Source organism: Lepisosteus oculatus, chromosome 29 (assembly GCF_040954835.1).
Source record: "Lepisosteus oculatus isolate fLepOcu1 chromosome 29, fLepOcu1.hap2, whole genome shotgun sequence".
In the NCBI taxonomy this organism is placed as follows: Eukaryota; Metazoa; Chordata; class Actinopteri; order Semionotiformes; family Lepisosteidae; genus Lepisosteus; species Lepisosteus oculatus.
In genome coordinates this window covers 7,162,921-7,182,639 of record NC_090724.1, presented here as the reverse complement: position 1 = coordinate 7,182,639, position 19,719 = coordinate 7,162,921, and the positions used below count along the sequence as shown (strand labels likewise).

Below are 19,719 nucleotides of genomic sequence, written 5' to 3'. Positions count from 1 at the left end.
AGCTGTGGCTTGGTTTGATCTCCTTGTGTTCTATACCTGTAGAAAAAAGTCACACCTGTGCACGTTGCTCAGTTCGCTAGGGTCACTCTTTCCACTTGACTGATGCAGGCACGTGAAATGTCTCTGAGCCAAGAAAACAATAATAGGATACACCTTCCTTTTTCCTGTTGGAACACAATTTCACCTGAAAGGCCTGTTTTGCTGGGGATGGGGGAAAAAAAAAAACACATTCTGAAAGCTGTCCAGTCTTTGGGCTGACAACGGCGCCAAATACACAGACTGACTAAACTCCCCGGCAGTCAATCTGTAACCTGTTCCTTAATACAAATGTAAGAAAATCTCAAATGTTAAGGGAAAATACAAACAACCCCTAGGAAACACAAATTATAGCCTAAAAGTCAGCATAACTCACAATTTTCTTCTGTCCTGTTTTGTACTGGCTGGTTAAAAGCACGCTACAAAAACAAATCTAATTAAAAAAAACACTGAAACAAAGGGGTAAATTATGACATTAGAGCAACCCCATCTGTTTCTAAAGGTTCCCCCTGTTCAAAAGTTTAAATTGTGTTGGTTTGTTCTAATCATTTTTTAACTATGTTCTCTTTTGTCTTCAATTTAGCGCTTGCTTCTCCTCTGCTTAACTTAAAAATAAAAAAATAGAAACAGTTCAAAATCATGGAGGCAAAAGACATCTAAGCAGATGTGTAAAACAGCTCTCCAGTTTCTTTTTAAAGTTAAATCTGAACAGAATTTTACTCCTCAGATTAGGTGGAAGTCCAATTTGGAAAGAAAAAAAAAATACCAGACAAGACCGGTAAGAAATGCCAACTAATTCTTTATGGACAAACTCAAAACATTCAGCCGCAGTTTTCCACATCTGAAAACCAAGCCTGCTCCTCTTTTGTTCAAGTTTTGTCAGCCTAACATAGGAGCCCGTGTCCGCAGACATGGGATGGCCCTTTTTTCTGCAAACCTGAAGCAATTCCACCAAAGCAGTCCAGCAATCACAACCCTAGGCCATTCCCCCCATCCTTTAATATCCATCCTCCTGCTTCTCCAGCAGAGAAACCCCCCCCTCCTCCCCCCTCCTGCTGTCCAGTCTGTGAATCTCAGGGGTGTCACCAGCCGACACCAGTGGGATTGTGGGAAAGGTCATCCACGGGGTCACCACTCAAGGCAGCAGGACGAATGCTGGCGCCTACGGACTGAGGACCATTCTGAAGGTCCTGTCCTGCTGTTTCGATGGCGGATCAGATCGGTTCGAGTTCCGTTACCCCTTTCTCTTCTGAAGCGGTGTTCCACTGAAGTCGCACTGTTCCCCAGCAAAAAGGTGTACCGCTCTCTCTCGCCACACTGTGGCTGGGGAGGCTGAAGCAACAGGCAAGCAAGTGACAAAAGAACGGGAAAGAGAGAGACGAAGAGCGAAGACTCCTTCCTCTTGCTTGGGGCGGTGGTCACAGGATGGATGGATTTCAGGAGCGATCGATTGGTTATCCTTATTATTTTATTACTCTGGTGATTATTAGCGATTATTAATAAGAGTATCGGGAGCAGTTGCATTATTTCCATGTTTGCGCTGTCTGGGAGATGGAGCGGGAGGGGATCATGTCCAGGAGATACTCGCGCTGGCGATCGACCGCAGAGGAGGACTTGTGCATGGAGAGGCTGGGGTTGACGTAGGCCATGGTGACCCCTGCAAATCAAAGACACGGGCAGCTGAGTCACACTGTTCAACCCCCACAATTACCACCACCACCCCACCCCCGCCCGCGGGCCCCGAGGCACACAGCACGGCCTCTACCAAAAACACGAGCACCCTGGCCGCGGGCTTGCTCATCACCTTCAGGAGAAAACCTTCCCCTTACTGAAGGCTATTTCCTGAAACAAGCTCAGCAGCTTTGTGCTTCGCCCCTGAAGTCAGGCCCAGTGAAAGGAGAAGGGAGGTTTACCTTAAGGTAGTTTATGCTTCCTGAAAATGATCTTCAAAACAGCTCCCCATGGTGAATTTCCAATGATACCTCGGCACTTTTGCTTTCACTCTTCCTCTTCCTATCTCAGCTTGACTACTTGGGACCAGCAGAATGTCCCCCCCCAGAGGAATGTTTAACATAGCTGAAGCTCTTTGCTAAGTGCTTATTCTGGCTCCTGCGACACCTATTCCCCATAAGCCAGTTCCGTTTCCCCAGTTAAAATCACAAATTCTGCTCGTTACAAAGCAGGGCCCGCGCTGTCATGCCACGTGTCAGATGCTCAGACGCCCCGCGTTCAGCATCATCGGCGCCCTGAGGGAAGCAGAGTTTACAGGTGCGATCGATCGGCAATCCCTGAGCCTGTTCACCCCAGAGCATGTTCTTCTGGTTGTGAGTTCACTTCCAGCAGCAGTTAAATGAAATGTCAAGACAAGCACCAACAGAAGGCTGATGCATGTCAAGTAGTATGTTTAAAACTACTTTATTTTATTTAAAAGCCATAAGGGTTTTCAAAGGGAAATGAATACTTCTCACTTAATGGAGTCTTCGCTAGTAAGATAAACCTTGAAAGCAAAGAGCCTGAACTATAGCACACTATGGGTAAACACACTGCCCACAGCAGTAACAAGCAGAATAGGGTTTGGAAACCACTGTAGCAAAAGTGCACAAATATTACTAAACACACCATGGCAACCTTCAAAATGATCACTGCTGAGTTAAACGAACATGCAGATGTCTGCCTAATTAAAATCAGCAGACTTAAATTTCAACATATCTCTTCATCTTCCGTCTGTGTCTTCAAAGGAACTTCTTTCAAGATTAAGGGGTGTTTAAAAGCAAGCAGTAGCTATGAGTAATGGGAATAAATTTGAATCAACTATTGCCGCTTCACAGTGCTGAAAGATATTTAGACGGTTTTGTTTCCCAGCAGCGTGAAATGTCTTTTTCTCGACATGCCCAATAACAGGAAATCAACACATACTGAAGTCCCAACTTCAGAGAGCAGCACACAACATTAGTTTAAATAATACCAGAGGATCTCAGACTTTTACATTGATGATGGCTTTCACCAACAGCAAACTTAGTGTTTTTATTATGTTGAAGGAGAGGAAAAATTGTAGTGCCCCCCACCCCCTCCAAAACAAAAGTTCTACCCACCACCAGCAGAGAGAGAGAGAGGAGGGACTCTTTCAAAGGAAACCGAGGTTGTGTCAGACTGGGAAGCAATTCCCCAAACCTTCATCCCCAAAACGCAAGAGGCTGGTATTTTCCTCTACGGTATATCCAGAACGGGGAGCGTTTAAATTTGATCGGCAAAAGAGGAAATTTTTGAATAGCGTTTATTCCCTCCAGAAACGTAATTTTCTTTTATCGCTAAAACTGGGCAGGAAAACTGCTAGCCCTGCCACCCCCCAGTCCCAGACACAAATCAGTGTTTCAGGTGCAAGAGTTGGGAGAATCCCAGCAAGGCAGCGAGGACGGCAGGCCCAATGTTTCTGCGTTCATTCAGGTTTTGGGACTCGGATCGGAAATTTTGATGGGAAAATCAATTTTCCTTTACGGCGCGGAAAAGTTAACCATCCTAAAAGGCGATCACTTCCAGGTATCGGAACCAAAGCGGCTCATCCAAAACCCCGAATTATACCGGCGTAATTCTGCTAGAGGGCTTTTGTCCACTTTAATTACGGGGCATTGAGATGGTCAAGGTGACTGAGCTGCATTTATGATAGAATTTAGAGGCGAATCCTGGATTGAAATCTTCTTTTAAATTGGGTGTTTCTTTTCCAGACTGGTAAATGGGGGGGGGGACCCCCTTCAGGGACTCCTGAAGTGAAGCACACGGCAGGCCGTCCCCAGTGAGGCGAGGAAGGAGGGGGGAGGGGGGGAGAGAGAGGCGCGGTGTTTCGGCAGTGGGCGGGCGGGATCTACCTGGGCTCACGGCGCTCTGCTTCCTCCAGGCACTGGCTGCGGGGCTGCTGTTGCGGCCGCTGCTGCTGCTGCCGCTGCTGCTCGCTTTGTTCCCGGGACGCATGGCGTGCTTACCTGGCCTGGTGACCAGCGCGGCGGCGGCGGCGGCGGCGCTCTGGAGCTGCGAGGACTGCGAGAACGTGTGGAGCACTCCCCGCGTCCCTGCCTGCGGCACGCTCCGGGACAGCTGGCCGGGGCTCTGCGCGGCAGAACACAAGCCCACGTCAACCCCCACAACAACAACAATCCACAACAGACCTCTGCAGAGGAGGAGGAGGAGGCATGGCAGCGCAGTGGTCGGCTTGCAGGTTCTCCCTGTGCTTGCGGGGGGTTTCCTCCGGGGGCTCGGGTTTCCTCCCACAGTGCAAAGACATGCTGGGGGGTTAATGGGCTTCTGGGGAAATTATTCCTGGTGCAAGTGTGTGTGTGTGTGTTCTTCTCTGTGTGTGTGTACCCTGTGATAGACTGCTGTCCTGTCCAGGGGGTACCCCACTTTGTGCCCGTAGCTTGCTGGGAAAACGGATGGATTGCAATGCCCCCGCAGTTCCAAACGAGCCTCCAGGGGGTTGCATCTTCACTTGTGGTTCCCCTTTGTGTAACACTGCACCTTAACTAAAAGCATAGAGGCACGAGCGTCTCTCCCAAGTTTTAGCTTCCCTGCACTGGCTACCACTGGATTTCAAAATACTGTTGTTCAAGGGCCTGAGCCATCTGGCTCCCAATGACATTGGTGAACTATTATCTCCCTGGACACCTTCCTATTGTTTGAGCTCTTTGGGAGATGCTGCCTCTGAGTCTGTTGCTCCGAAGCCGCAGAACGATCTCCCAGCCCACATCAGATGTCGCAAGTCAATCAGCACTTTCAAATCTGGTCGTTCCAATCCTTCTGACCTTACAAATGGGCCTTTGGTTTCATTTACGGTATTAATGCTAATTAAGGGCAAGCAGTGTGGAGCAGCAGTCAGGGGTCTCGAATTGCAAAGGGAAGGTTGCGGGTTCGAATCGCACCAGGTTGTACCCTTGAGCGAGATACTCCCCCTGACTTGTTCCAAAAAACCCCAGCTAGGGTGCCAATGTATGTCTCTTTGGATAAAAACATCAGGCAGGAATGAGGAGTAACATTATGCGTTCTAAAGTTTACTGTGCATCTGTAAAGTGCCTTGAGAGGATGTGCCATTAAAGGCGCTATATTAAGGATGGACAATCCTGGTCCTGGAAAACCGCTGTCTCTTGCCTGCAGACACACTGGCCCTCTAGAACCATGACTGGACACTCGCGAGCAACAGACCTAAAGACTGTTCTGAGGGCAGCACCTCCCAGCTCCAGAACATGGAGATCCAGCTACAGCCTAAAATTTAACTTGTTCCAGTATTGATAAAAAAAAGTGGGTTTGCCAATGTTTTGTCTTAAGAGGAGCGATGTACGAATTCCACGGATCCGTGATGCATGATCCCCCAAATCGCACAGCTGACCGTGGGTGGTCCTGGCTACTTCGGAAATCTCGGCCATTTGTGTCATGAGCATGGAATGTGGAAAACATATTGCCAATAGCGTACAGATGCATCTCCACTGTCCCGGCACACATGACACAGCCAGGAACTCCAGAGCAGCAGCAAACCCCGACAGGTATCCCCAAAAAAGTGCACTAAAATTTCGACACTAGCCCCCCAACAGCTTCCATGATGTGTAGCTGTGGTTTCACGGGCGGTGTTTCCCAGGATGCCGAGCGCCCGCCCCCCCCCAGCGCACCTGTTTGATGCTGGAGTGGTGGCGCGAGATGGGCGCCCCCCGGCTGTGAGTCAGCGCGGCGGGCCGGGCCTGCTTCATCGGCTGGGTCACCAGCGCCTGCGGCTCGCCGCCCTTCCCGGCGGAGCCGGCGCCCGCGGAGGGCGTGCCGGGGCCGGAGGCGGCCTGCTGCTGCAGGATCCGCTGCTCGATCTCCTGCTCCTGCTGCAGCGCCTTGACGAAGGCCGCCTTCAGCCGGTTCGTGTGCTCGGCCTTGAGCGCCTTCTTCTGGTTGGAGGTCATGCAGTGCTCGCACATGATGGTGCCGCTCTTCTCCTGCCTCCAGCGGCACGTGAAGTCCGTCTTGCACTGGGCGCAGGTGTAGGGGTCCTTGAGCACCGGGGCCACGACCGCCATCGGCACGCCTTGCTTCCCTGCAAGGGGAAGACAAAAAAGAAAGCTCGTCAGCCGAGTGCAACAGGGGGGATAAGAAAATGTGCCGTGCTTGTGCTCGTATAGCGCTTTCCTGGACACTCCACTAACGAGAGACGAGGGAAGAGCAGGGGGCTGTGTCAGGGGCTCACAGATCTGAGCAGCTGTGCAGGAAGACAGGAGCCCCTCGTGGCGAAGCCTCTCTCCGGGGGGACAAGGGAGCTGGACCGAGAGGGAAAGGGGTGCTGGGCAAGAGGGAGAGCAAAAGACAGAAGAGGCCGGAAGGCCTGGAGGCTCGGGTGGAGGGTGAACATCTGGGGGGCGTATTCCAACGGCAAGGAGGAGAAACTAGAGAATAACAACTCTCCACTCTGGACCCTCCACTCAGAGGGCTTTACAGGTCATGGGGATCCCCCCCACCCCCACCAGTGTGCAGCCCCACCTGGATGATGCGCCAGTCCTCTCCCCACACACCAGCTCTCAGTGGGGAGGAGAGCAGAGTGATGAAGCCAGTTCAGAGAGGGGGGTTATTAGGAGGCCATGACGGGTAAAGGCCAGGGGGACATTTGGTCAGGTCAATGGCCAAATGTGAAAAATTCAAGAAAGTCCCTGGGATTTTTAATGACCGCCGAGAGTCAGGTCCTCAGTTTTATATCTCAGGATAGTCTACGGTATAGTATTATAGTATAGTGTTCCCATCACTATACTGGGGCATTAGGACCCACACAGACTGCAGGGTCAGAGCACCCCCTACTGGTCCCACTAACACCTTCCAGTAGCAATCTTAGTTTTTCCCAGGAGTCTCCCATCCAGGTACTGACCAGGCTCACACCTGCTGGGCTTCAGTGTGCTGCCAGTGGTGAGCTGCAGGGTGATAAATAACAAGGACCTCAATCTCCTGCTCGGGACTTTCTCTCAGATGGATGCGCCACGATGGGCAAACAGTCCCTGCTTTTAACTGTGCCAGGTCACTTGCCCACCTCCCCACTTTACTATACCTGCTCACCTATCCACCTGCCCACCTCCCCACTTCACTATACCTGCCCCCCCCGGCCACGCCCTCCCCAGGCTCAGCGATGGCCTGCACCCACCCTTGCCCTGCGTGTCCAGCAGGTTCTGCACCACCTCCTCCAGCCCCACCAGGTAGATGAACTCGTTGTTGGCGGCCGAGGGCAGGAAGTTGAGCTCGGGGGCGGGGGGCTTGGGGGGCGGGATCTCCAGCAGGGTCTTCTCCAGCTGCTTGCGGAGCGCCAGCTTGGCGGCGGCCTGGCGGCTGGCCGGGGAGTCGTTGGCGTTCACCGCGGAGGACAGGCCGCTGCCTGCCAGCCCCGCCTGCGAGGTCACTGAGGAGCTCTTCAAGTTGGTCGGGGAGGCCTGAGGTCAGGGAGAGAGAGAGAGAGAGTGAGGAGGGCAGGTTACTCTCTCAAAAAAGGCTTCTGAAGGGCTGAGACTGAATGCACACCGGGGCGAAAACCCTTGCTAGTCTTCCAAGCCCCCTGGCAGAAGGTGCATTCAGTCACCAACCCCTTCTCCTGCATTCAGCTGACAACAAACAGCAAGTCACTTGTTCGAGCGCTTTGACAGATCAATGTCCATCGTGGAATTTGTAACTTCTAGTTACTTGGGCTTCTTGACTGAGAAACCATCTGGGCTCCCAGAGGCATTGACACGCTGGGCCCAGCTCAAAGGGGGGGGGTATCTGCAAACGCCGTTCCAAGTGCTGCACAGTCGTAAGCGACCCCTCTCATCGTCTCTCCACGACCTGCCACCCATTCAGATCCAGCACACTCCCCCCCCCGAACCGTGGTCATCTCAATCGGCCCACTGCGAAACCGCCGCCGTGAACGCGTGCTTCTGAACCCACGTCCGAGTACAAAGCCAACCCACGGAAAAACACAATCGGCCAGCAGCTCAGCCTCGCGCCCGATGCTGATGGATTTCGAGGGGAGTCTGATGTTTATAGCGCGGGTGTAAAAGGCACTGCAGATGGGGCGAGATGGTCTGTGTGTGCAAGACTCTGCGTGACCCCCCATTGCTCATCCCAGACAACTGTGCTGATGACGATTAGAGGGGAGACGAGCAGCACGTGGGCGGCCAGCGCCGGCGCACCTGTGGGATGTTGACCAGCAGGCTGGTGTTGGGCACGTTGGCCACGCGGATCAGCCCCTGCTGGATGATCCTCTGGCCCTGGATCTGCACGTTGGGGACGGAGGCCCGGGGCGCCAGGAGCAAGGGGGGAGGCCCCGAGCCCGAGTGCTGCTGCTGCTGCTGCCGCAGGCTGTGGATCTGCTGGGAAGACACAGAGATGGGCTGATGTGGTGGGACAGGCAGGCCAGGGAGGAGGAGGAACAGATGGGAGGACAGGACCAGGCCGGGACAGAGACAGATAAAGAAGAAAGGCACAGGGCAGATTATTAATCTCCCAGCTGATTCGGAAACGAGCCAAATCGAGATTAATTTAAAACACCCAACAACCACTCCGGGGGCCCAGAGAGCGACAATCCTGCAAGCTTCAGTCATAAAGACTTGCACACTATGTCATTAACACCAAAGAAGTCAACAGTCGACTCAATCAAGTCGTTAAGGAGCCCTGCCAGAAAGAGAAGCCTAACCCCCCAGTGGCTCTGCAGGATCAGACATGATGGGTACCACTTTTAAAAGCCTGAGGATCATGTAACTTCCTTTGTCGGACTGAGCTGTACAGAACCTTGACTACTACTGAAACACGCACTCGAGTGCCTGAGATCATGGACGGGTTTTACCGAGCGCACAGATGGCGCAGAGGCAGTGCTGACCTGGGCGCCCCTGACCAGGGGAGGCATGACGATCTGTGCGTTCTGCTGGGAGCCCAGCTTGGAGGAGACCTGCTGTCCGCCCCGCACCAGCGGAGGGGGGATGACCGTGCCTGAACTCCGGCCCGAGGACACCTGGACGGGACAGGGAGAGGATGCCGACTTTTTAACGTCACGTCAAGCGCCTTCAGGAGACGTTATTTTTGCGAGCTGTGGTGCTGCTGTAACACACTCTGGCTGTGCAGTGCAGTGGTCATTATTCAGCTTGCACTAATGCTCATCCTATGTTTTAAGTTTCGTTTGTGTGGGCACCTCCAAGTGCATTCAGGGAAATACTATTATTGCATTCTGGGTACTGCAGTGTTGGCGCTGCGCAGAATTGCTCTCACCTGCAGAGCTCCCTTGCCTGCAGCGATACTCTGGCTGCCCCTGACCAGAGGGGGCGGTGTGGCCACAGAACCAGATGAGCCGGTGGGCTAGGAGGGGGAGAGAGAGAGAGAGAAAGGAGTTGAACAGTCTGCTACAATGCTCCAGCTACTATGACTAGCAGGCACGGTGAACATCAGAATACAAACAACCTCACTTTTTTTTTTTTACTTTTAAATTGCAAGAACAAAAAATTGCTTGTTGTTTGCACTCTAAAACTAAGGTGCTTTACAAAAGACAACGAGCGCTGCAAGACGCCACCTTCACGGAAATTAATAAAAAAAAAATGATAACACTGATCACCCAACATCTAAGGAGTCAGTTAACTGTGACAGAGTAGTCAGTTAGTCACAGACACAGGACCAGGGGGTAATGGGTTCAAGGGCCCACTGAAGACACTGCTGATTAAATCTTGGGAGAGGAAGTCATCCAGAAATGCACCAGTCTACCCAGCTCTGCCAACTGGTACGCAGACCGTGACGACCTCATTTCCTACCCAGGGGGAAGCCTCGGTTTAACGCCTCAGAACTGGGACGGAGCAAGGGCAGGTCCTTCCAGCCCGTCTGCGAAGGAATTGAGCAGGAAACCTTCCAGCCCGGAGCTGTGGAAGGGGGGGACGGAGGAGGAGGAGGTACCTTCTGCGTGGAGGAAGTCTCCTTCTGGATCTGGCTCTGCCGCAGCTTCTTCAGCAGCACCAGCTTGGCCTCCTCGAGCCTCAGCTCCTCCTTCAGCTGTTTGATGATGCGCTCCCGCTCCTCCGGGCTGCTCTTCTGCGGGGGGGGGAGGGAAAGGCTGTGACGGCGCCCCAGGAAAAGACCAATTCGCCGGAGAAGAACCAGTCCGGGATGCCGTTTCCAGCAGCGACGCTGTGTTTGGCCTTGTGTAAAAGTCTGTGAATGTTGCAGCTCGCGCTGGATGAATGTGCTCTACAGATCCTTTTCTCACCTCTGTACCCAGTTCAGGGTTGTGGGGGAGCTGGAGCCTATCCCAGCAAGCAACAGGCGCAAGGCTGGATGGGACACCACTCTGTGGCGCGCACACAGTTTCCCCAGAAGCCAATTAACCCACCAGCATGTCCTTGGACAGTGGGAGGAAACCACAGCACCAGGAGCGAAGGCATGGAGAACATGCAAACTCCACACAGACAGAACCCAGGTTTGAACCCAGGAGCCCCAGCGCTGTGAGGCAGCAGTGCTGACCATTCCACTAGCGCGCCGCCCACCTGCTACATACTTCAATCAAAAATCATGCATCGTAATCACAAGATTACTAGCAAAAACAAAAGTGATGTTGCATCCATTGCTGCTAGCCAGAACTGTGAGTAAAAGTGTCGATAAAACAGCATCTTCAGTAAGGACTTAAGAATAGTTACCACCGAAAGGAGGCCATTATGCCCAACCAAGCCTGTTTGGTAGTTAGAAGCTAGCCAAGTTACGCATCCTGATGTTATTAGAAAGTAGACAGGGTATCTGCTTGAACAACAATGTCAGCAGCCATATCACCCTGCAGCTCACAGCTGGCAGCCCACTGAAGCTCAGCAGGTGTGAGCCTGGCCAGTACTTAGATGGGAGACCTCCTGGGAAAGCTAAGACTGCTGCTGGAAAAGGGACCAGTAGGGGGTGCTGTGGTCAGTGTGGGTCCTTATGCCCCAGTATAGTGAGGGGATCACTATACTGTAAAAAGGCACTGTCTTTCAGATGAAACATAAAACCAAGGTCCTGACTCTCTGTGGTTATTAAACATCCCAGGGCGTTTCTCAAAAGGAGTAGGTGTCCTGGCCAAATATCCCCCTGGCCTTTACTAATCATGGCCTCCCAATAATTCCCATCTCTGAACTGGCTTCATCACTCTGCTCTCCTCCCCACTGAGAGCTCCTGAGAGTGGACTGGCGCACTCTGGCTGCCAGTGCATCATCGAGGTGGGGCTGCACACTGGTGGTGGTGGAGCGGAGTTCCTATTACTTGTAAAGCACTTTGAGTGGAGGGTCCAGAAAAGCGCTATATAAGTGTGAGGAATTATTAACAACGTTGGGAGCTTGTTCCCAACTCGTGCTTTCTTCATGCACCAGCACAGGATGTTTTCAGAAAAAAACTGTGACCAGTCTTCCAAAAATTAGAAAATGTAATCCACTGCAATGGAGACTTGCAACACATTTCTTAATCATTATGTGATTAATTAATAAAAATGTGCTTGTGGGGATGGAATTCAACAACAGAAGCCCGGCTCCTGGCAATGGAGCGATTCTGCTGCAGGACACCACGGCTTCAGATGTTGCAGGAACGCAGCACAGCACAGTTCAACAGGGTGAGGATGAGAGTTACCATGAGGGCCGCCGTGTTGGTCTCCTTCAAACACCTACTCAGGCCGTTCATGCGCGGACTGGAAGGCTCGTTGTCCGACAACACGATGATATCGGGAGAAGGAGGCCGCTTCTCTTTCTTAATGTCACTGTTAAAAGAACGAAAAAAAAAAGCCATGTCTAACAATATAACCAACACAAGAAAAACCTTTAAAGGGTTTTGGGTTCACATTTTGCATTGAACTGGAAACTAGCCCTGCGTTTGAAAGTTCATACCATGTGTGTGACATCTTAAAGAAAAAAAAGTTGTTTGTAGAAAATGAAACCACCTCTTTAAAAAACAAAAGTGATGGAGAAAAGCTGAGAAAACCCATCGCTCTTCAGCACCAGATAAAACTTCCCTTTTACTGCCAGGTTTCCTACTGTAAAAGGCTGTATTTCTTGTTCTCCAGGTCCAGTCAGCCTCAGTCGGGCCTGAGCTCCTGCAGTTCCCCTGGACCTCCACAAGGGGGCAACAAACGCTCATTTTTCACAAACAAGAGTGCAACTGGTCAACCGCCAAGAGTGTGGCGGGGTTATCAGCACGCTGCCTTCTGACCGCGGATCAATACAGGCTGTCTGGCAAGGTGGACAGAGGGGGGGAGGGACAGCACATGTGCACCAGCACAGAGGCAATAGTTCTCCAAAAACACAGAGTGCTGGTATCACAGGCCCAGCTGTCGCTGCCAGGAAGCGCCCGTAGCTTTGGGAGTTGCGAAGAGCGAGGGGGGAAGTGGCCAAGCACCCCCTGCCCCCCCCCCTGCACGCACAAGGCCTGCCACGGCAGGGTCGAAGGCTATGGTGACCGCAGCGTGCCTCCTGGCCACTCTCGGGAAGGAAGGGAGGAGGAGGAGAGCTGGGACAGACAAGCCAGATCAGGAAGACGGTTCCCCCCCCCCCCCCCCCGCCCGCCTTCGGGGAAAACGAGTGACCACCGGAGTTGAGTGTCAAGCAGGGCGACTCCCAGAGACATCCCACCCCAGGTGCCCAGGTACCCTAGCCCCCCCAGAACCCCCCACCCCAGTGATTGCCAAGGACGCCTCCACACTGCCGAGCCCAGAACTCCCCCCCCAGCCCACTTCACCATCAAGACCGATCAGGACGTCTATTGTCCCTTCAAACTCCATGCTGTTCTCAAGTCTTGTGTATCTGCAATTTCCCCCTCAGTTCTGCAGGGTGTCTGGTCATATCCAAGAGGATCGCTTATCTGGCACAAAAAGAGGACCATGATCACCCCCCCACCCCCCCTGCACAGGGGGAACACCATCGCCTCACAAGCGTGCAAAACAGAGACAAAAGCGAAAACAAAATAACAACCATGCTTCCCTTTCATTTATACCAGCACACTTTCAAAGATAAATGGCGATGCAATGTCAGAAGCATATATTTTCCCAGGAAACTTTTTTTTTTATAAAACAAACAGCGAGATTGGTTTAAAAACAAAAAAACTTCTGGGTCACCGGTCCGGGCCAAGAAAATGATTTAGCTGTAGGAAAACAGAAGGTGCTCTTCTTGGCCGGGACTTTCGCATTTACCCTTTGCTGTCGGGCTGGGAGTGGAAATGAACAGGAAAAAGTTGAGAGTTTAAAATAAAGGCCTGGGGTTAAGGAGTGGACAAAGGGTGGCGTTAGTGCAGGGACAGGAGAACCGGAGTAACTCTAATCAGAAATATATTTTCTTCAAGTAACTGCAGACAGTATCTTTAGAGCTAACAAATCACTTCCTGTATATTAATCACCCTACCAAAAGGGTCACATGACCCAGCCATTTCCCTCCACAGTCATGTGACACACACGCACCCCCCCCCCTCCCCTAACTGTTCCTTCCAATGTGGAAACCATGGCAACGGCCGGCTGGAACCGGTTTGTGACACATAGCCTTCATTTTGTGAAGGGAGGCAGGGTTCAGGTGTAGAGGAAAATGGAGAGCCTAGCTTGACGTGGGCTGCCGTCTTCCAAAAGTTGAAAAGGGGGCCAAGCAGCCCGAGACGAGAGACAGAAAGAGAGAGAGAGAAACTCAGAAAACAAAACTTCCTGTGTGAAGTGCCCACTCACTTTGCCGGGCGCAGTTCGACACAGGCAAACGCCACAGTGCCACAGCGCCTCACGCAGCGATCTGCCCCTGCCTCAGTCAGTCACTTTCTCCCCCACCCAGAGCTCCCCTGTTCTCACCCCTGGAAATAAATAAAATCAGACGCGACTCTTTCTCCCTCCAAGTCTCTCCAGGCCTGTCGGCTCAACTACTCCCTCCGGCCTAAAAAAACCTCTCGTCTCGCCCCACTCTGCTGTCAGCACAGTTTCTCGACAGAAAGGTACGCCAGGCACCCGAAAATCAGCTCGCTTGCAGAGGGCCGTTTATCATTTAAAACATCAAAATCCGGCCAGCAATGGCAAAGGGAATCCTTGGACTTCTGTCCCGGACGCTGTCCAGGACTGATCTAAAGTCCCTCTTTCTTTCCCAAGAGCCATTTCTTTACACTCCATCGTGCGGCTTCTCAGGACTTACTTCACAGATACGACTACTTCTAGATCAAAAACCTATCTAGTGATGCGTGTGGGAAATACAAGTGTAAAAAACGGTGTGAGGGAGACTGTTTTGTACACGCCTGATCAAAAACACATCAACCTGCCAGCACGTCTTTGGACTGCGGGAGGAAGCCGGAGCACCTGGAGGAAGCCCACACAAACTCAGGGAGAACATGCAAACTCCACACAGACAGCGCCCCAGGTCCAGAACTGCACCCAGGGCCCCCTGCGCTGCGAGGCAGCAATGCTCACCAGTGCGACACTATAACCACCAGAAAAGCCCTCAAAAAACGATGAGATCAATCAGGTGATAAAGAGCTTGGGTGGAGGGAAAGATAAATCTTCTGCCTCTCTGCACCCCTGGTGTAGCCCCACATGGCCTCCAATGTTCATAAAACAACTCTGTTTGGGCCAAAGCCTCTTTGTAAGCCTTTCATTAGCCTCTTAACAACCCAAACTTTTTTCCTGTACGCTGGCTGCACACCGGCATGTTGGGGAGGTGCACAGCGGTTCAGAACCTGCTTGTATTCAAGGCAAATGCCTGCTTCCTCGGCAAACATGCAGTCCCACAAGCGCACTGGCCAACCCCATGCTTCACTGGGGCTGTCTGGGGTGCCCCCTGGACAGGACACCAGCCCACACTCGTCCTGTGTGCAGGGCCAGAGGTCTCCCCTGACGTTTTCGGACTGTGGGAGGAACCCCACGCGAACACAGGGGGAACCTGCCGTCTCTACTCGGACTGCCCCATCATTCATAACGACTGTCTTTCCCTCTGTGGTCGGCCCTCTGCCATTCCTGGTGCTCCTTTGAGTCCTCTGGTTTTGTTGCCTTAGGCTGGCAAATGGTTTCCGAGATGCAGCAGCACGAAGATTTAATAAGCCAGTAGAGAACAGCCAGAATAGAAACACTGGCTCTACTAGCCAGTATTTTCCCCGTTTCCAAGTCTATGAAAAACCTGCAGCAAGGTTATTCACAAGACCTGTACTGGATGAAGTAAAAAACGTGCTCTGAGGAGCAAAGCATCAATACTGGACAGTTCGCTCTCTCGGGCCTACGCGTGCGTCCCCAGACTGGCATCGGGGGTATAGCCCGACAGGCACAGCCTCCGCTCGCCAGGACCTCAATTTCCCCACCGCCTTGCCGAAAGCCCCTCGGTGTTCACCGCATGCGCCTCAAGAAGGATTTCCAGTGCTGCATCGCAGGAAAAAAAACACCTGGCTGTGAACGGCGTGTTGCCCCGGACACGTTCGCTCCTCACGTGAAGGGATCAGACCCTCCTCTGGAAAGGAGGGGGGTCCTCTGGGTTCAAAGCAATTAGTGGGCCCGTATTGTCTTATTGGGGGTTCAAGCCAATTAATATCGAGCAAAGACGAAGTCAGGACGGAACCTGCGTCGTATCTACAGGGGGGCGATGGGCCTTGCTCAGCTGAAGTGGCCAAACCACCGACCCCCGGGGAACAGCGACCAGAGGTCAGCTGAATATCATGCACAGTCAGCCCGTGGTCAGAAAAGAAAGGTGATGCCCCCCCCCCCCCTCCCCGCCAAAGCCCCAGGCAGAGGGAGGGCAGAGAGACGGCGACCCGGGCAAGGCTCACCCCTTCGACGTGCTCATGTCCACCGGCTCGTCCCCGGTCTGCACCTCCACCTTGATGATGGCCTTGACCTCTCCAGCCTTCAGGAGGCTCGGCACTTTGCCCCCGGGCTCCGGCTTGGCCTTGCCCCCGTCCGCCCCGGCCCCCGGCTCGCTCTTCACCAGCTCCCCCTTCTCCAGCTTGACCTTCTTGGTCTCCAGCTCGGCGGGCAGGGCGTCCCGTTCCAGCGCCCTCTTCTGACTGCGCGTCTGGCGCACCGCCTCCTCCGACATCGTGGCACCTGGTGGGCGGGGGGGCCGACAGACAGACAGAGGCGTTAGTCGGGGGGAAATCAACTGCACGGCGCTCGCCGCCCTCTCATTCCACCTCCATGCAGACCCATCTGGTGCACTACAGAAAACGCAGTGAAATTTCCCCAGCAGCAGTGCGGGGGAGTGGCCTAGGCTGTGCACTATGCACAAGTGAGAGGTTGCAGGTTCAAATCCGTTCCTCTCGTGCAAGGTGCCTCGCTCGGATCACTCCAGTAAAATACCCCGCTGTGTAAATGTTGCGGAAGTGTGGATGTGGAGACATCCATAAATAAATAAAAGGTGAATTAGCATTTCAAAAAGTGACACTTAACTTTTACACTAGGACAGAAACCTTGACGTGCAAAGTTCTGTGTATCGACTAGTCCTTCTTGGACACTGATGTGCAATCACTCAGTTCTGCCGGCGTTAACCCTTTCAATCCCTTCCTGGATACAACAGGGACGCTGAACTCTGGCGCCCATGTGCAGCTAAGACCTTTATCTAGAGACTCAGGATTTGCTCACAGACCGTCAAGTTGTATGTCCAGAAATGTTCTCTGTATGAATTGACACATCCTAGGTACGTGCACAGCTGCACACCTGTATTCAGCCCAGTGAACCACAGTTTTCCAAGGAGGAGCCCGTGCTCCGAAGATTACAAGCAGGTGACCTGAGCCCAACATGGCCCTCTCCAGGAGAGAGACTTCTGGAGTTCAGCCATTGGGTTTTGCTTACGGTTCCCCCAAATTCCACCTTCGAACGGCCAGCTGTAGTAGTAGGCCCCAAGTGACAATTCCCCTTCCCATGACTGAACGCACGCACCGCGAGCGCCCCAGTTTAAAGAAAGACCCACACTTCACACATCAGTTACGAATTGCTTAGGAGAGTTCCTAAAACCCGCCCCAGAGTCTTAAGCAAGCAGACTGGCTACACCTGTTTAAACCTTGAGAAGCTTAAGACCTTAGGACAACGATCATAGGAAGAATTTAGGCTTAAATGGTTTTAAACCTGTTTTTTACACATGAACCCGTGTAGTTTGGACAGAGAAGACCTGCTCATGGCCCTTGAGGACAGGGACTGGTGGATGGCCACTGGTGCTGGGAAAACAGGGGGAGAGATGTACTGTTGACTGCAACTGTCCCAAAAAACTTCAGACTGCCTCGCCGACGCCCCCAACTCCAACACGAGCTCCTTATACTGTGTATTTGTAAGGGAAGATTTCTCTTCGCCTGGCAATGAGAGCAAAGCTGCCATTTGGAAAATACACCCGCGTGTGAACGCGAACCAAGGAGGCTCAAGAAGCCAGTAGCGCATTAGGGTGAAAGAAAAAACGAAAAGGGCCTACCACCCGACCAGGAGGTCAGCCCAGGTCCCCAGCCAATCACCACCGGGGCACCTGCGCCATTTTCTTCTCTCAGGAAGTGCAAGAGGGGGGGGGAAACACCCCACGGCACAGTGAGCAGGGAGCCACGTTCCCGGGGGCGCTCACAGCACAGAAAAAAACACAACAGCCTGCCACGGCCTTTTTTTCACAAAAGAGGGGGCTACTAGGATAAATGAGTGGACTGCCGAGCCGCCAGCCCTCATTCCTGGAAGACAGAGGGGGTGGGGGTCTTGCATCATGGCAGAGTACCAGATCTGTGAACCCCCTTGTGAGTTTAGGGGGGCAGAAGGATGGGGGGTGGTGCAGTTGATCTGTTCAAGCCTCATGGCTGTACAGCTAATTTTATGTCCTCCTCCTGATGAGCAGGCCTCTCGTCTGAACAGTGCTGCGCAGCACAGGAAGTGCCGAACTCTTAAGGGATAAAGAATTTTTTAACCCCTTCAAGGGTGGAAACTTCTCAAACTTTTTCTGCCCTGTCCCCTTGTCTAGTTATAGCATAAAGGATAGAGCAGTCACCTGGGGGGGTGGGGGTGTTGATTACACCCCACTGTCCTCAAATACCTGTATCACACACACACACACAGCAGCGCACAAACACACTCATCTCTCATCTGATAAAGAAAGCTGACTCAAGGTCTTTCTCATCCCCTGTGACATCACTGGGGCTCCACATGACCCTTCCCAGGATTCACTGGGAGACACAAAGCCCTTTCCTGAGAACCGGTCTGAACCGGCTGGCGGGCAAGAGAGGCTGAAGCAGGTTTTAACCCTCCGAGAGACGGACTGGCAGCACAAACAGCCCAGCAACGCCTGTCTGCAAGAGAGACGCCACCGGCATTCCAAAACACAAGTCTGGCAGGGAGAGAGAGAGACAGCATCACTCAGCCACTGCTGCCACTTTTAAAGGGCCAGTTTTCTCTCCGTTCTCCTGGCTTATTTGTCGTCTGCTCCAGTGTGGCACAAAAGTGTCACACAACAAAAAAAACACACACACCAAAGTGGTATCCTACTTCATCCAACTTCTCTGCTTGTTTTATTTTTTTTTAAAAAGGTTGCTGCATCCAGCTACCAGAGCATAAGAAAGCCAGTTTAAGTTGGGAGCAGACACACAGGCCTCTACACTGAGGTCATCAGGGCCTTTATACACACGCTAGTAATTGTTGTTATCCGATAACTTTTTTTTTCTTTATGACCTGCTGTCTGCATGAAAAAAAACACCCGAAATGTAATTCAAATGCACAACCCTTCCAAATTCATTCCATAATTTTCCAGAAAGTATTGGCATGTTGCACATCTTTGCAACTCAAACAGCAAAGTGAAGGCCTTTATCCCGGGAATCTGAAAACATTTACACTGAGCTCTTCTTTTTCCAGGGATCCAGGGAGGTCCCATCTAGCACAGAGCTAGGCCATCCTGGTCCTGGAGGGTCCTGGAGTGTCTAAGTCTTCATTCATTCTCAGCTCTGAAAGACCTAAACCAGCCGGTTACTGGCGTAACTGGACCTATGCTACAGGTTCACCCAGCGCTTTAGGAGCTGCTGCTTAAAGAAAGAGACTTTGAAAACCCGCAGGAACACCGGCCCGCCAGGACCAGGACCGGCCCAAAATACACTTCAACACAAAAAGCAGGCAAACACCTTAGAAAAAATGTCTGGTGGCAGTCAAAAACCAAATCAAAAAGAGCCACACCCTGTCTGCATTCAGCTAGGTTTTCTTTTAATTTCGGAATTCCAATCCGAGGGGGACACACGAGGCTCATGTCCTCGGACACTCCCCGCTGACGAACCTGCCTCTTGGAGCGCTGGAGAAGTCCAGGAAACCCCCCGGAGGATTTCTCCGACCATGAGCAAACAGGACTGCCTGCTGCCCGGGCGTTTCGGAGCCGAGCTGTCCGGAACAAGACCTCTCAGAGCAACCAGGAATAGTTTCACATTCGCAGCAAATGAACAAGAGACTGCTGTGGCGCCCGTGTTAAGTAGCTCCGTGCTGCGAGAATCCAGAGAGAATCACGCTTTCAGCCCCCCACAAGCCAGCTCTTAACCAGCAGGATCAAGGCTCTGTGTAACGGTTTTTCCTTTCCTCCTAAAGAGTTTACATACGGATATCTTACAAACCTTGAAAATGACCTTTGTCTCGGGGCTGAAAGTACACGTCGGACAGCTCTGTATCAATGACAATAAAGGGCAAAAAGAAACAGTTCTAGACCAGAGGATCGCATAATAACAGAACACCATTAAAAAACTAATATTTCTCAAATGATAACATGAAGTGGTAAATGC

General features: G+C 52.3%; 1 protein-coding gene across 5 annotated transcripts in view; it reads right to left on the bottom strand.

The window, feature by feature from the left end:
* Window positions 1-1,464: 1,464 nt before the first annotated feature.
* The window catches only part of gatad2ab (GATA zinc finger domain containing 2Ab), a 35,449-nt gene continuing 17,194 nt past the window's right edge, over window positions 1,465-19,719 (bottom strand). For 2 of the 5 annotated variants that reach the window (XM_069186175.1, XM_069186176.1), the window contains exons 2-11: window positions 15,772-16,048; window positions 11,635-11,761; window positions 9,949-10,083; window positions 9,277-9,363; window positions 8,891-9,022; window positions 8,205-8,405; window positions 7,187-7,469; window positions 5,688-6,097; window positions 3,900-4,137; window positions 1,465-1,693 (exon numbers count right to left, since the gene is read on the bottom strand). In XM_069186175.1, coding sequence (XP_069042276.1) covers window positions 1,560-1,693; window positions 3,900-4,137; window positions 5,688-6,097; window positions 7,187-7,469; window positions 8,205-8,405; window positions 8,891-9,022; window positions 9,277-9,363; window positions 9,949-10,083; window positions 11,635-11,761; window positions 15,772-16,040 — 2,016 coding nt within the window. In that variant the 5' untranslated portion in view covers window positions 16,041-16,048 and the 3' untranslated portion in view covers window positions 1,465-1,559. The remainder of the gene's footprint in view (window positions 1,694-3,899; window positions 4,138-5,687; window positions 6,098-7,186; window positions 7,470-8,204; window positions 8,406-8,890; window positions 9,023-9,276; window positions 9,364-9,948; window positions 10,084-11,634; window positions 11,762-15,771; window positions 16,049-19,719) is intronic. The other 3 variants (XM_069186179.1, XM_069186177.1, XM_069186178.1) reach the window with 3 other exon arrangements.